This window comes from Pelodiscus sinensis, chromosome 5 (assembly GCF_052426305.1).
Source record: "Pelodiscus sinensis isolate ZL-2025 chromosome 5, ASM5242630v1, whole genome shotgun sequence".
NCBI classification, from domain to species: Eukaryota; Metazoa; Chordata; order Testudines; family Trionychidae; genus Pelodiscus; species Pelodiscus sinensis.
In genome coordinates, this window is record NC_143056.1 from 96,661,065 (window position 1) to 96,677,117 (window position 16,053).

The window sequence follows — 16,053 nt, forward strand, 5'->3', positions numbered from 1 at the left end:
TTTTTCCATACACTGTCTGAAATACTGTCCTACAATCCTTAAACTGCACATAAACCCAGTTCACAATGAATTACACCTGAATACAAAATCTTCATCTAAAAGCTATGGAAAGATGGATGGCAGAGGAACGGAAGGAAAAGTCCACTGAGTGCTTTATCGACCCACCTACCATCCCATGAATGGGGAGCAATAAAAATTTATGAAAATGAGAATTTTTTACTTATTCCAATCAATGCCCATGGGATTGTTAATTCAAAGACTCCTTAACACCAAGTATTTAAAAATCTTGCAATTTTATTTGCATATAAAGGCCGCTAGATATATAATATCACAATAAATTTAAAGAAACAACTGCTTTTCTAAATTCCATTAACAAGGTAACATAAAACAGAACAAAGCTCAATAGCGTTTACAGTGGTAGAACAGAAATAACTATCTGCAACAATATTTTGTGCTAGCAAGATTGCATTTACACACAGTGCAAAATAAGGAAAAAAAAGGAATAAGACAATTCAAGAATATTTAAATATAAAGGACAACTAAGCCTTATTTTAGTTAGGCTTGATTGTATCCATTTGATTCTATACATGCCTGAACCTGCACAAAGATTTAACTCAAGCTCTTGAAGGTCTTGAGCACTTGGAAAATGTCACATCCTTCATAATTTAGATGTGCTGTACAGCATAATTTTGCAGTTGCTATACTTGCAATATTAAATTCCTAGTTATAATGCACAAAAAATACATATATATATAAATTCATATTTAAAAGGAGTCTGCATTTACATGTTTTTACTGCATGAAACACCTGCTCTTTGCAGCTTTCATCCCCATATTTTTAAAGCTAAAATAATTTAAAAAAACCCCAAACAATAAAAAGGCAGATAATCACATACAGGATGCAGCTATCTATATCAAACTTTAAAATAGGCAGAGATCAACAATTGTGAAGTCTGTTCACCCCTTGTTGCATATGACTGGTAACTACAGGACATGCAAACTCATCAAGGGACAAAGAGACCCTTAACTCATGTTTACGTTAATAAAAAAAGTGTAATAAAAATGTTTGTTGGGGGAAGGAGAGGGGAAGGTGACACCTTAACTAGAAAAAAATTACATTAAAAACTTTCAAACAATAACAGTTGTGCAAATTTGGTGTTTTTAAATGCTGCCTAAAAAGCTTACAATATAATATTAAAATAAGGTCTCTCACTTTTTAAAAGAAAGCTTGGCTGTCCTTTTGAGAATATTATAACAATTTTACACTGGCAAGTTCGAAAAAACAAAAAAAATTTGTTTTACAAATTCACAATGCTTTATCAATTTAAAATGGATGCTGCATTTCCAAAAAGCACAACCTCTATCTTTTTGTTTCCTTGTACCAGCAATTTACAAAAAACCCACGTAATTTTGGAAATAAACATGTAAGAGAATGTAACTTTTATAATTAGAAAATGGCAGTTTATAGACCTTCCCCACTTAACTGTGAAGTAGTGCTTCATGATCCTTGAGGGGTTGGAAGGTCAAATATAATTGGAGGATTGGTTGGTTGAAAGCTGACTGTACATGTTGAGGCGTTGATGTACGTTGTGTAACCGTCTGTCATAATGCCATAACCTGTAGGGAGAATGTGTCACACGCTTTATAATATAAACAAACGATGATGACCCAGTGCATTGCGCCTTTAGGCAGGTACATAAAAACCTGTTGTGAAAGCTATTTGGAATACAATTTAACAAATCCTGTCAAAATGTTATGCACTTTTGAAAGCTACCTCAAAGTTGCAATAAAAAAAACCCCCATCATATCTGGAATGAGAAGAGAGTATTTTAAAATTTCAGTTTTATCGACCAGAAAGGCCTTTTGCTGTACTGCAACGGAACAAGTGCCAAATCCTCCTTTTCTTTCAGCTATGTAATCTCCTGTGGTTTGGCATGCTCCTACCCTGACAGGTTGTGAAGGACCAATCAGGAGAGAGAGCACAAGCCACTTTCCTTTTAGGCATTCAGGTCTGCAGACAACTCCTCAATGAGTTTGTCAGCTCGCGGGGTGTAGGGTTGGGTGTTCACACTGTTCTTGCTAAACCTCAGAAATCAAAGAACAGGCAAGAATATGTGCTTTCTGTAGCTTGTTTTCCTGGCAAGGGCAATGGATATGACCAGCAATTCCAACCCAGGCCACAGAAACTGAGAGGCCAGCTAGAGGAGCTAAAGTGGCTGGGAGACTGGGCAAAGAGAAGGGGAAGAATGAGGCACTCCACAAATCTTAAAGCTGTGGCTGAACAGGCTTGGAGAATTCGACTGTCTGAACATCACAGCTGAAGATACATATAGACTGAATGGTTGTCTGAAAGTGCAAGTGTGGATGGAGTTCTAGTGATGGGCCAGGGGGCCAGATGTGGCCCCGGCTTGCCTGGATCCAGCCCCTGAGGCTCAGCATTGGGGAGCCCATGTTGGTGCTCCAGCCACCCACCTGCAGGGCTGGAGCAAGCAAAATATACTAGCCTGGGTCCCCCTAGGCTCCGGTGTACAAGGGGAAGGTGGGGAGTCTCCTTAGTCAGGGGCTTCTCACTTGTGTGCGGCCCCTGACTGATTTTTCTCTGGGTCAGCGGTCTCCGGCCCAAAAAAGGTTCCTCACCCCTGCTGTGTGGCTGCTACGCAGAACCCCTCCACAGAGGCTGGCCTCTCTTCTCTCGACTCAACCCAAGAGAGGCCTATGGTAATGAAAGAATGGGCTGTGAGTTGGTTCAAGCAGGGGAGGCTCTTGGAGATAGAGGTGAGCCAGATATAGGAATCCATACAAGAGGTGAGAGCAGTCCAAGAGCCTTTGAACACCTTGCAGGGCTCAGTGAAGAGGGAAAAGGGCTTTCTGATGATCTACATAAAAAACCAATAAGATATCACAGGCTTATGGATGTCCAAGGAAAGCCCACGGAGTTCTCCATCCTTACAGATAAGGCAGAAGTGGGCTAAAAATGTGAAGAGAGAAGATCTCGAACAAATGTGCAGCAAGCTGTTTTCTTAATGAAAAACACTGATGGGATAATCACCTGGCCTGGAGACCACAGGCTCTTCCAACCTGTGAATGAGTGATCACTGACTTCTGCCTTACTTCTCTAGCCTGTAGGAATGTAAGGGTAGATTCTCAATCCTACTCTAGCCTTAACTCCATACAAAGCATCGGGGACAGTGGGCTTGAAGATTTTCCCTGTTCAGGCCTATTTCTGGCCTCCTATAGGGACATGAGGGGAAGTGGCTACAGTTCCTTGCAATCCTGCAATGGAGGGCAACAGAATAAATCCTCTGAGCCCATTATCTGCTTGCAGCTTTCAGGCTCTGTGTCACACTTCTCCTTCTCTCCCAAAGATGTTGATCGGGAGATGAAAATGAGTAACAGTCTCCAGAGATTTCTGAGGGAAGAGCAGGAGACTGGGGACCCTGCAGAGGAACAGTCTGCTGCAGGAATTTCTTTTGAGGAGAGCAGAGGCGTGATGAGTTCTGTTGAAATAGATGTTGGCCCCAAGAAAGAGGCTTTGTTTCTCTCTCTCTCCAAAAAAAAAGCATATTGGGTGGGGGAGTAAAAGTATAACCCTGTAAACAGTCAACTGGTATCGGATACAGTTCACGGTTAGTTGCAGGCTCCTGCCCCACTCCTGGGGAGCCAGCTGCCACCCTGCCCTGCTGGGTCTGTATCAGGGGCAGCAACCAGCTCCCTGGGAGCAGGGCTGAGGTGGGAACAAAGCATGCCGGGAACCAGTTTCCAGCGTGCACCGGCTCCCAGGGAGCTCACTGCTGCTCCGCACTGTGAGTGCATGTAACTGCGTAGATATTCAGCAGTTACACGGTTACCCAATTACACTCATTTTAACATCCCTAGTCTGAAAACTCCTTTGATTTACTTCCTCCTCTCTGTTCTCCTGGGATACCTGTTCAAATCTAATTCCCACTGGGAGGATTGGGGAGCTGCTAAAGCACTGCTTGGCAGGACTTCTCAGGACTGCTGACGGACTGGACGAGATGGACAGGGCATTGTCAGAACCATTCTTCTGAGTCAAGGGCAAAGCAAGCTTTACCTTTGCTGGCTGTCATGGCTCTCTGGCTGGCCCCGAAAAATGGTGCTCCAAGATGACACTACTTTTCTTATGGAGGGGCAGGAAAAGACACACGAAACTGGAGACAGAGCAGGAAGGGCATGGCACTATATATTTTGCTCTTGACTGGTCCCTCTCAGAAAACAGGAACTTCTCAGTGTTAGTACTATCAGGCCAGACCTTATGAAGAATATTTTTCCTTTTGCAATGTGATATAATACTGACCACTGCTGCGTGAAAGTTAGCACAAAATGTGTGTTTCCACAATTGCTGTGGTCTGCCTGTATCAATTTGTTTATTTAAGTTGGCTATTCTGAGTTAGATCACTTTTGTAGTGGGAAAATACTTTTTCTAAAAATAAAATCAATTGACCCACTGCAGAATTTTGCCCCAGATACTTGGGTGCAATTCCTACAGACTTCAATGAAGATGGGAGCATGCAATCTGAGAGTGGAATTTGGTCTGAATTAATTGTGCCTTAACTCAAACTCCAAGAACAATTCAGAACAAATCTTCCTCGATTTGCTGTAGCACTCCTTTATCTTCAGCATTAGTCAACTAAGCAAAATGTGGATCTTTGTTCAGGGCCCTTGAATACTCAAATAAGTCGCTTTTCATGCTTGAAGAGTGTATTGCCATCTTACTTACAAGATTTAAATGTAAGGTCTGCACAAGACTCCAGTGGGGTTTTTTATAATGATCTTGTGTGCTAAGACGCCTTTGCTTTCCCTTAGCTTAGCATTATTACTGTAGAGAGTTTGATTACTTTCAGCTTACCATGTCCTACAAAAAGCTATAGGCAATTTGCATGTTCTAGTAAGAAACCTTCTTGTATTCACTTATCATTAATATCTGAGCATTAATATTTATAGAAAATGTCCAATCCTTTCCTAGATTGCATTAGAGTATGGTTATTCATGCCACTATAGTTAAGGTCATGTCAGTGTTTCTGTTATAAACTCCTTATTTACAGGACTTTATAACCCAGGCATAAAAATTCATTGTGTAAACTCATGAGGGCTCTGGAAAATCAACAATGGCAGGCAAGTAAGCTGTCTTTTCTTTTATGAAGTTCTCCAACTCTGTGAGCCTATAGAGAGCTTAATTAGAGTCAATGGCAAAATCTCCAGGGGGGGAAATATAAAGCACTTAGTGCGTAATTTTTAGTCATAAGGTCACAAAGTCTTTCTCTCTTTCTCCCAGGCTGGACTCCTAGTATTTGTCTCACTGGAACATGAAAGCTACAAAGTGTACTAAATATTTTAAAACCTCCAAAATGTATTTATTTAATCTTTTATTCCCTCCCATCTCCACAAAATGAGCTTATTGTTCTGAAGTTTTACACACTGCCTGCCTGGTGTGAGATAAAAAATGGGGCAATATCTTCTGAAAAAGATTTTCTGAGGCTCACATAACTTGAAAGATTACACCTCACGAAATGTATTGCAGAATGACTTCAGAATTGAAAACTGCGGTAATTCCCTTTCCTCCCCTCCTGATTTATGACACAATCTGCCCTCCCTTCTCACTCAGTACATGGGGGAAGAGTAGTAACTTGATACAGCAAGCTTTCTCCAAATACCACTTCCTCTTTTCTAGCTCCTTTTGTTGGCTCCTATACTTGGAGTAAGTGGGACGGTCTTGTGGTTTGGTCAGACAAATTTCAAATTGCTGTTTATTCTTTTGCATAAAAATAATCTAGCACAGCTTAATTTTGCAAGGTACAAATGCGGATAGCACATGTGTGGTTAAAATACGAATACCTCAGGTTAGATTATGATGTCTCCATTTGGACACACAGAAGCGAATTTCTGAAGATCTCACTGAATTTTCCCATTCTATTTTACTATGCCATAATAAATGGAAAACCCACATCTGGTACTAAGTACCACGGAAATCGACTGGTATCCCCTTTGAGGATTCTCAGACTGAACGAGGGAACACAACTATTCCTTACCTTCATGAATTCCACCAAAAACATGGAGTTTGGGCCTTACTCGCCTTTGCACAGTGTTCAACAGTTCTACACAGCCAACTCTCTGCAGCTCCTTTGGAACCCAGTCTCGAAAACCTAAGGGCAAAATGCAATCAATACTCTTAATATTCTCTATTCAAGTAAGATTTCATTTAGAGTTTCAGGAAGCCATAATTCACAGGAGGTTTATTACGTTATCTGTAACCCTAACCTCTCCATTAAAGAACACAATAGCTTTTAAGAAACTTCACATTCTCACTTTGTCTTCCTTAGGTTCTTAAGATGTTTTTCCTCTTTCCTTTCCCCTTCCCTCCACCCAATTAACATTTTCTGAATGTGATCTGAGAGCACTCAGGTTCTGCTCTCAATACATCCACTCATCTTGCACTGCACTAAATGGGTGTCTTTTGAACGAATAGGAGACAACAGAATTTTGGTCCTTAATTTTTAATACCAAAGAGCTATTGTAAAATGTTGGTGTGTGGTCAACTTGTTTAATGAAGCAAATACTTTAAGGGTACAGAAAAGTACCACTGTATACACTTGACCAAGTAAAAGGTTGGCATAAACATTATGTTCTAGTGGTGGTGGTTGGGAGCGACGACCAATCTTTCAAAATGTTTTGAGTCAGCTTCTGAGAATTCTAGACCCTTGTGGAAGTGTTGTTTGTCAGACAAAGGCTAGTTTTTAAAATAAAAGATCCAACTCCAATGGCTGTGAAGTTTAGATACACCTTTGATTTTCTTTGGCTTCATTAAATCAGGATAATGAATTCATATAATACCTAGAAGCCCAGCATAATTGCTGTGTTTAATCATATCTGGGTTTTCTTTTTTAATTCACAGTTTTGTATTGAAAGTACAACTGTACCCCTTAAAGCATTAATAGATTTGCTTGCGCTAAAAATGCATTCTGTGTACAAAACCACACAAAACTAACCCTAACCCTAATCCTAACCCTTCACTTACCAAGAGGAGGTCCATGTGTCATTAGTATATCAATGCCCTCGGGGATAAGGTTCCACTTGTCCAGCAAAGACTGACCTCTGGGTAGGTTAAAGCCCCATCCATTAAACCATGGTGTCCTTTTGGGGAAGAATAAGGTAAACAGAGTCAGTCTGATACAGCAATATTTTCTGTCTTTGGAATTTCAAAACTGCAATTTTTTTCTGTACAGGTTTGGTCATTTCTATTGACTTTTTAAGATCACTCATGGACAAAATAGCATCCGTCTTTGGAAGGGGCTGTTCCCAAAATAAATGCTTTAAGTTTAAAAAAAAGTGCCCAGTTTGGACCTGTGGATGTTAAATTTAGATTTATTAACTAATCGAATAGTCGATGGGATTGACTAGTCGATAAGAGCACTTCCGCCTTTGAACTGTAGCAAGAGCACTGCCAGACTCTAGCTACAGTTCAAAAGCAGAAGCCCAGAAGGGAGCGCGGGGCCAGTGGGGGACTGTCCCCACACTCCCTGCAGGACTCGGCTTTTGTAATATACATGAGTCCCTGCATAGCTCTTGTACATTTCAAAGGAAGCCCTGCGCTCCCTGCACTGCTTCTGCTTTTGAAATGTAAAAGGATGTACAAGACCCTTGCCGGGGATCTTGTATATTGCAAAAGCAGAAGCAGCGTGAGCAGAGACTGCTTTGGTCCCTGCTTGCACTGTTTCCCACTGTGCCTACCTCCCGTGTCCCCCCGGAGATGGTGCTGGGGGGGAACCAACTTTTAAGCCAGCTTCCCCCAGCACCGGCTCCTGCTCCCCTCCCCCCCCCCGCTGCCTCTCACTGATAAGCTTATGCTTATCAGATAATTGACTAGTCGCTTACATCCCTATTTGGATCCAGATTAGGATCCTATTTTTTCCTATAGTTTCAAGGGTAATTTGACTCCAAGCCCTGGGTTTACTCATCATAAAGAAAGGAAATAGTTATGTTCAGATGTAGATCTTTGAGAGATGCCCACTACAGGAGTTTTGGGCGTAGGGTTTTTCTTTAATTTAAAATAAGTGCCTAGACAAAATCAAAATGCAGTTTTGGAGCAGAAAAAGAACCACCACCTACAGTACAGGAAACCCTAATGGGTGATGGGAACACAGAAAAGTTGTACCTTTTTTGTGGCAATGGTCAGAGCCCTTTATAGTATATCATGACTGTACAGGTTGAACCTCTAATCCAGCACCCTTGGGACCTGACAGGTGCCGAACCAGAGAATTTGCCGATAACATCCAGCTGCATTACCAACACTTCCACTGCTTACTGGGTTCTTAGAAGTCATTTAGGGGTAAACTAGAGCGGAAAGCTCATGATACCATCTACATGTTTTATTAGTCTCTAAGGTGCCGCAAGACTATTTGTTGTGTTTTTAAGTTTTTCCAGCCCAGAACAGTGAGTGTTAGGACTTGTGGCTGTAAATAAACAAACTTTATAGAACTGTGGGAAAGTTGGCCACACTTCTGATAAGTGGACATTCAGATAACTAAAATCATGCCGGACCACAGATGTTGCTGGACCCGAGAGTGCTGGACTAGAAAAGTGCAGCCTGTAAAATAGTAAATTTCTCAAACTAAAAACACTATAAGATGATCATCACTGTATCTTACTCATGGATTGTGAAGTAACACCACACAAACATGAAAGGTAAACTTACAAAGAAATTACACTCTTAAAAATACCTTAAATGAGTGTTTAATTGTGGGAGGGGGAGAATGAGGCCCTTGAGTTTTCCCCATCATAGTTACAGGAGTCTATCTATAGAAGCTATCTGATTGAGAGACACTCTTTTTATGAGGCTGAAAGGAACTATAATATTTGACAAAAATGTTTTTTCCTTGTAAGTGTTGCCATAAAACGAGAAAGCAAAATTGAGTAGTTCTGATGTGGAAATATAAAAGCTGTTATCAGGTATGAAATGCAAGATAAAAATTATATCCTTACCTCTTTTGTAATAACCTAAGATGATGTTAGCAAACAAAGAAATTTCAAAATCATCACTTGCTCTTCTACAATTATGTAATTTCATGTGGCTTGGGCACTTAAACTAGTCAGTTTTACATTCTATCAGAGATCTGGGATGCAAGCAGCTAGCAAAGCAAGTTTAGATACTCCATGGCTGTGTCTACACTGGCACCCTTTTCCGGAAAAGGGATGCTAATGAGACACTTCGGAATTGCAAATTCCGCGGGAAATTTAAATATCCCCCCCGGTATTTGCATGAACATGGCTGCCGCTTTTTTCCGGCTCGGGGTTTTGCCGGAGAAAACGCCAGTCTAGACGGGATCTTGCGGAAAATAAGCCCTTTTCCAGAAGATCCCTTATTCCTACTTGAAGTATTAAACTGGTGATTGGCATTCAGAACAACAGGTTTCCCTGGAAGGTGCATGGTTGCGCAGGTGCACACCAAAAAGTTCAGTCCCGCCCATCCCCTCAGCAGAGCTGCTCCTGGGGGCAGGGCTGTGTAACGGCCACTGGTGCTGGAGCCTGGGCAGCAGTACTAAAAATAACTCCGCAGCCCTGGCTCTAGTCTCGGCACACGGCCTGCTTCCCTGAGAGCTCCGAGGAGCAGAGACAGGTAGCCACAGCTTCAGCCCTCAGCCCTGTGGGAAGGAGGCAGCAGCGTGCTGGTAGCTGGGTTTGGCCTAGCTTTCTTCTCCAGGAGACCCAAGGGGCCTGCGCTGCGCACCACGGCCACCTCTCTGAGCGTGCTGGGGCCACCCTCCTCCCTGCATTCCCTTGTGTCCCAGCCCCTCCATGTGGCCCTGCTTTCCCCTGTACTGGTCTCCACCCTGCCTCTTACCCTCATCTTCCAGCCACCCCCCTCATCCCCTCACTAGAATTGGCAGCTTGGTGGTGACAGCCTTGGTCTTTCAGCCCCTTCTCCAGCACCCTGCGCCAGGGACCTACGGTTCGGTGCCTGAAGCCAGTTCTGAGGGGTGAATGGATCCCCAGGCTCCGTGACTCCACCAGCCCAGAGGGAGAGCGGGAGCTGCCAGCAAGCCCCGGCCTTCCAGCGCATCCTTTTGTTCCCCTAGCCAGAAGTTTGTGCGCCGAGACCCGTTCATCCACTCAGCTGCCCCATGTGCTGGGACTGGAGCCGGGCCACAGTGCAGCTCCTCTTGAACTGGGGCCAGGGTACTAAAAATAGCACTGAGGCTCTGGCTCCAGCCCAGGCACATGGGGGAGCCATGCACCACGCAGTCCTGCAGTGGCACCAGGGGGGTAGACAAGGTTGAAGGATGCAAGTGTCAGGAAGGTGAGGAAAAACTAAAGGGAAGGTGGGGGTGAGGAGAGGGAGGGTATGTCTACACTACAAAGTTAGTTCGAACTAACTTTCATAGGCGCTACACTAGCGCTCCGCTAGTTCGTATTTAATTCGAACTAACAGAGCGCTTAGTTCGAACTAGGAAAACCTCCTTTTACGAGGATTAAGCCTAGTTCGAACTAGGTAGTTCGAATTAAGGGGTGTGTAGCCCCTTAATTCGAACTAGTGGGAGGCTAGCCCTCCCCAGGTTTCCCTGGTGGCCACTCTGGCCAACACCAGGGAAACTCTTCTGCCCCCCTCCCGGCCCCGGATCCCTTAAAGGGGCACGGGCTGGCTACAGTGCCCGTGCCAGGTGCAAGCCTGCCGGCACCCAGCCAGCAGACCCTGCACCTGGCACGGATCGAGCCACCCACCCAATGCCCCCCAGCCCTCCCCCTCTTCCCGGGACCAGGCCGGCGGCTCCCGGGAGCTTGCCCGGGACCGCAAGAGGCGGGCACCCGCCTGGGCTAGTGCGGACATCGTGGACCTCGTCCACGATCTCCGCACTAGGCACAGGAAAGTGGCCGTATAGGGCAGGAGAGCTGCCAGTCTGGCCACCCAGGAGCAGGTGTGCAAGAGAATCAAGGGGGTCCAGTGAGACCCCCGACCCTGAGCCCTGAGCTTACAATGGCCGTCCTGGGTCAGACCAAAGGTCCATCTAACCCAGTAGCCTGTCTGCCGACAGCGGCCAACCCTAGGGACCCTGGAGGGGATGGACCAAAGACAGTGACCAAGCCATTTGTCTCGTGCCATCCCTCTCCAGCCTTCCACAAGCCTTGGGCAGGGACACCACTCCTACCCCCTGGCTAATACCACTCCATGGACCCAGCCTCCATGACTTGATCTCACTTCCCTTTAAACTCTGTTCTAGTTCTAGCCTTCACAGCCTCCTGCAGCAAGGAGTTCCACAGGTTGACTCTTTGCTTTGTGAAGAACAACTTTCTGTTACTAGTTTGAAGCCTGCTACCCATTCCTTTCCTTTGGTGTCCTCTAGTCCTTCTTTATGGGAACTAATGAAGAACTTTTCTGTATGCACCCTCTCCACCCCACTCATGCTTTTAGAGACCTCTATCCTGTCTGCCCTCCGTCTCCTCTTTTCTAAGCTGAAAAGTCCCAGTCTCTTTAGTCTCTCTTCATATGGGACCTGTTCCCAACCCCTGATCATTTTAGTTGCCCTCCCCTCTCCCAGCTTCTCTCTTCCCCTCTCCCACCTCCCTTTCCCAGTCTCCCCTAGTTTTGTTCAATAAAGACAGATTCCATTTTGGAAGACACGTTATCTTTATTTTGTAGATCAAGAAGAGGGGCTAGGGAAGGGTAAGTGGAAGGAGGTGAGGGAGAAATGGGGCACGAGCCCCCGATGGGGAGGACTGGGCTGGCTCTGCGGGCTTCTGGGGGTGGAAGCTCTCCTGCAGCCCCCCAATTGCTCCCTCTCCCCAGATGGCAGCCTACGGCAAGTGCAGCCGGGCTGATGGCCGAGTGGTGTGATGTGCCCAGTGTGGGTAGTCTGGGCAATCCAAGCCAGGACTGCTTTGCAAGCGGGGCACCCCTGAGAACTGTCTGTCTGGGGTGGGGGTCGGGACCTTTAAGCACAGCCCTTGGCTAGCTTGAGAAAGCATCTCCACGCTCTAAGTTCTTCTCTGATGCCCTGCCGGCACTGCTTCCGGCCATCCTTAAGCCCGGTTCAGGGTCCACTTAATGTGGACATGCTAGTTCGAATTAGCAAAATGCTAATTCGAACTAGTTTTTTAGTCTGGATCCGTTAGTTCGAATTAGCTTAGTTTGAATTAACTAATTTGAACTAAGTTAGTTCGAATTAACGTTGTAGTGTAGACGTACCCGAAGGGACTTGTGCTGAGGGGAGAGGAGGTGGACAGGGCAGGAGAAGAAAGGGGAAGGCACCAACAGGCAGGGTGGACGAGAAACAAATGCCAAGGGGCCATGAAGGGAAAGGGCAGAAGTAGCGGGGGTGGGAGGAATGGGATGGTGTCAGTGAGGGCAGGACGGGAGGGGACAGGGTGATGCTGGAAGAAGAGAGGGGAGGGGCAATGGGTGCAAGAGGAAGGAAGAGGGGAGGAGTGGGTGCCAGGGGAAGATGGGCTGAAAGGAGGGGTGGGCATGAGGAAGGCGGAGGGTTGGAGCAAGTCATATGAGAGGGCGCAGAGGGGTGTCAAGAGAACTGCGACAGAGGGGGATGAGTGAGTGGGCACCGGGGAGGAAAAGGGTAAAGGGGGGCAGGTGTTGGAAAGGCAGGGGCAGTGAGGGAAGGGGGAGGCACCAGGAGGATTCAGGAATAAGGGAAGGTGCAGGAGCCAGGGGGATTGTGGGGATGAAGCAGAACAGCAGAAACAGGGAGGGGAAGGAAGGGGCTGACTCCAGAGGGCAGAGGAGAGAGGCGGGGCAGGGGAGTAAAGGGAGAGGGAGGGGAGCTAGAGGAGGGGTGGGTACAGGGGAGAAGGGAAGGACTGGTGTAGGGGCAGGTGCAGGGCTCAGAGACGATGGGGAGGTGGGGCAGGTCCCAGGACAGAAGAGGAGAGTGAGGGGTGGGGGGCAGCAGGTACCAGGGGAGCAGATGGGGTGAGGGGAGGATGGGACACATGGCAGCAGAGGGGAAAAGGGAAAGAGTTATAACTTGGGTGCCACACACCCGAACAAGCACACAATATTGGTGCACAGGGCAAAACTCACACCGGTCATGGACAGAAAATCTTACAGGAACACTTGTTCAATCTACTGTATGTGAAATGGAAGGTTCTTCAGTCATATAGGGTATGTCTAGACTACATGGCTCCGTTGACGGAGCCGTGTAAACTAGTTTACCCGGCATAGTCAATGAAGCGGGAATTTAAATAATCCCCGCTTCATTAAAATAAAAATGGCTACCGTGCTGTGTTGACAATCAGCTGATCTGGCACAGCACGGCAGTCTAGCCGCAGATTGGTCGACAAGGGAAGCCTTTGTCGACCGCTCCCTTATGCCTCATGAAACGAGGTTTACAGGAGAGGTCGACAAAGGCTTCCCTTGTTGACCAATCTGCAGCTAGACTGCCGTGCTGTGCCGGATCAGCTGATTGTCGGCACAGTGCAGCGGCCATTTTTATTTTAATACAGCGGGGATTATTTAAATCCCCGCTTCATTGACTATGTCGGGTAAACTAGTTTACATGGCTCCGTCGACGGAGCCATGTAGTCTAGACATACCCATAAAGAAGATTCCCGTATAAGACTTTGGGGAACCTGTATAGATATCAGATTCACTGAAAGAAGCAATGTATAGCGTTACAGTAGACAGACCACCCTTCATCATGTGAGTAGTCCCCAATACAAATATGAAAAGAAAATGTGTAGTTCCATGTAGGACTGAATCCTGCACCTGTTGAAGTCAGAGACAAAATTCCCATGAATGTCAGCAGGGTTCAGTAGGTGAAGGCTGAATTTGGATTGTAGTTTGTGTTTCTGAACTCTGTCATGCCAGAAATTTGTTTTTGCTATTTATTCTTTCCCACTGCAGTGAAGTTTAGTTTCTTGCTCACTGGTGGCTGAAACAAACAGTTAAATTAGCCACCAACTTTTCCTTTCTTCTAATACTTAGTTTGTAGCATATGCAGATTACTACGTTTCTCAGAGTTCCATTTGAAAATTAAAACAAATTTGGCTAAATTGTCAACTAATTAACAAACTGCAGTCAAACTCTACTATGACAAACCACACATACAATGGGGGAGGAAGGGTGTTTGAATTTGTTACTATCAATTCATGATTCTTTACTCTGTTCTCATGTTTCTCATGCAACGGGCATTGTAGGGATACCACAGTTAAACCTGAAATGTGAAAGCACAGCTGTTATCTTACTGGAGCTCTTTGGAGAATTATACATGCAATAAGCCTAGATTGTGTGCAGTGATTTTCGTTCTTTAGCAGTGTGGGGAGAGAAGGAAGTGGATCAGAGTTCCAATGTAGTCTGCATTCACCAAAGACTTAATAATTAGCTGTGACTAAAAGGCACCACATGGGAACTAACTTGTAAAACAATTTCTCACAAACCTCAGTAGTGTTGTGTGTGCCTCGTATACAGAGTAAAACATTCCTCACTAACACACTAAACATTTTCATAAGCAATTAATAAATATGCTATATGAGGGTGACAGAAAGAATTCCTACGATGAGAGAGATTTAACTGTGATTTCTGGTGAAGCTATTTCAGCTTGAGTTTACTAAAGCTTGTGCATATTCTTGTGCCTTCACTAAGTATAGTTATTCACTTGCCTTGCTGCCTCAGGTTTTTACAGAGGACTGAAACTTGATAGAAACACACAGAAAAATGGGTTTCTGATACAGAGTCTGGTTTAGGAGGAGATCACAAGAAAGGTAAATCCGTATTTTTGTACCATGCTGTGTTGTGGTGCAGGCAGAATGAAGTTGATGTACTGTGAATCCCTTGAGTGGATCAATGAATAGCTGTTTATCCCCAACAAACTTGAAACATATTGGCTACGTCTAGACTGGCCACAAATTCCGGAAAAGGGATGCAAATCAGGTAAGTCAGCATAGGGAAATCCGCGGGGGATTTAAATATCCCCTGCGGATTTAAATAAACATGTCCGCCGCTTTTTTTTATTCAAGTAGGAATAAGAGATCCTCCGGAAAAGGGCTTTATTCCGGAGGATCGCACCAGTCTAGGCGCTTTTTTTCCGGCTCTTCCCCAAGCCGGAAAAAAAGCGGCGGACATGTTTATTTAAATCCGCGGGGGATATTTAAATCCCCCGCGGATTTCCCGATGCTGACTTACCTGATTTGCATCCCTTTTCCGGAATTTGTGGCCAGTCTAGACGTAGCCGTACAGTGAGTAAGAGACAATCTTATATGACCCCTAGTCCAGCCTTTGAGTGCCCCATATTCCCTACTGGAAATATTTACAGTTTTTTCTATTGCTTGCTAAATTTTTGCATTACTAAAAAGCAAGATCTAGTCAAACTGCTTTTAAATAATTGTACTAAGAAGAAAATTAACTTGTACCTATAGTTACCACAATCTGTACAATGTTCCTGGGCTGATTACTTGTTAAAAGAATCTTCCTTAGATGGTGGAGGAACACAATTTTTTTGCTTTTTAAAGATTTCCATCACTTTTCCTTAGAAAAGCTTTTGGTATTGTGAAGCACCAGGCAAAGTTGATACTCAACGTTGCTTAGGGCACATATGCACTGCGAGGAAGACTGATACTTCGGAGGTTGATCTTCCAGTGTTCAATTTAGCAGGTCTGGTAAGAACCCACTAAATCACACACTCTGGGTGCCCCCTTCAACCTCGGAACTGCCTAACAGTTGCGAGGAATCAGGGAAGTTGAGGAAGAGTTTCTCCTGTGGACCTCCTGCTGTGAGGCCACCCCAGAAAATCGATGCAAGGCATGTCAACTTCAGCTATGCAATTCATGTAGTTGGAGTCGCGTATCTTACATCAATTTTCTCCACCGGTGTAGACTTGCCTTAGTCAGTAGTATGGATGATTAGACCCTTGACAAATCTGTAAGAGTGGGTACCAAGTGAAAGTGATTGGATGGCTCCTGGAAATACTAATGGTATACTTGATTTTTACAACATTTTCAAGACAAGAATGTAATTAGACTGCTGAGTAATATCATCCCTGAAGCTCAAACCTTGAGGAAAACACAGGGATTGGTAATCTGACAATACAAGTGA

At 44.9% G+C, this 16,053-nt stretch overlaps 1 protein-coding gene across 3 annotated transcripts in view; it reads right to left on the bottom strand.

Moving 5' to 3' along the window:
* Positions 1–274: 274 nt before the first annotated feature.
* The window catches only part of MPPED2 (metallophosphoesterase domain containing 2), a 191,460-nt gene continuing 175,681 nt past the window's right edge, over positions 275–16,053 (bottom strand). For all 3 annotated transcript variants that reach the window (XM_006119865.5, XM_006119864.5, XM_006119866.5), the window contains 3 exons: positions 7,033–7,148; positions 6,047–6,160; positions 275–1,616 (listed from right to left, as the gene is read on the bottom strand). In XM_006119865.5, the coding sequence (XP_006119927.1) occupies positions 1,498–1,616; positions 6,047–6,160; positions 7,033–7,148 (349 nt within the window). In that variant the 3' untranslated portion in view covers positions 275–1,497. The remainder of the gene's footprint in view (positions 1,617–6,046; positions 6,161–7,032; positions 7,149–16,053) is intronic.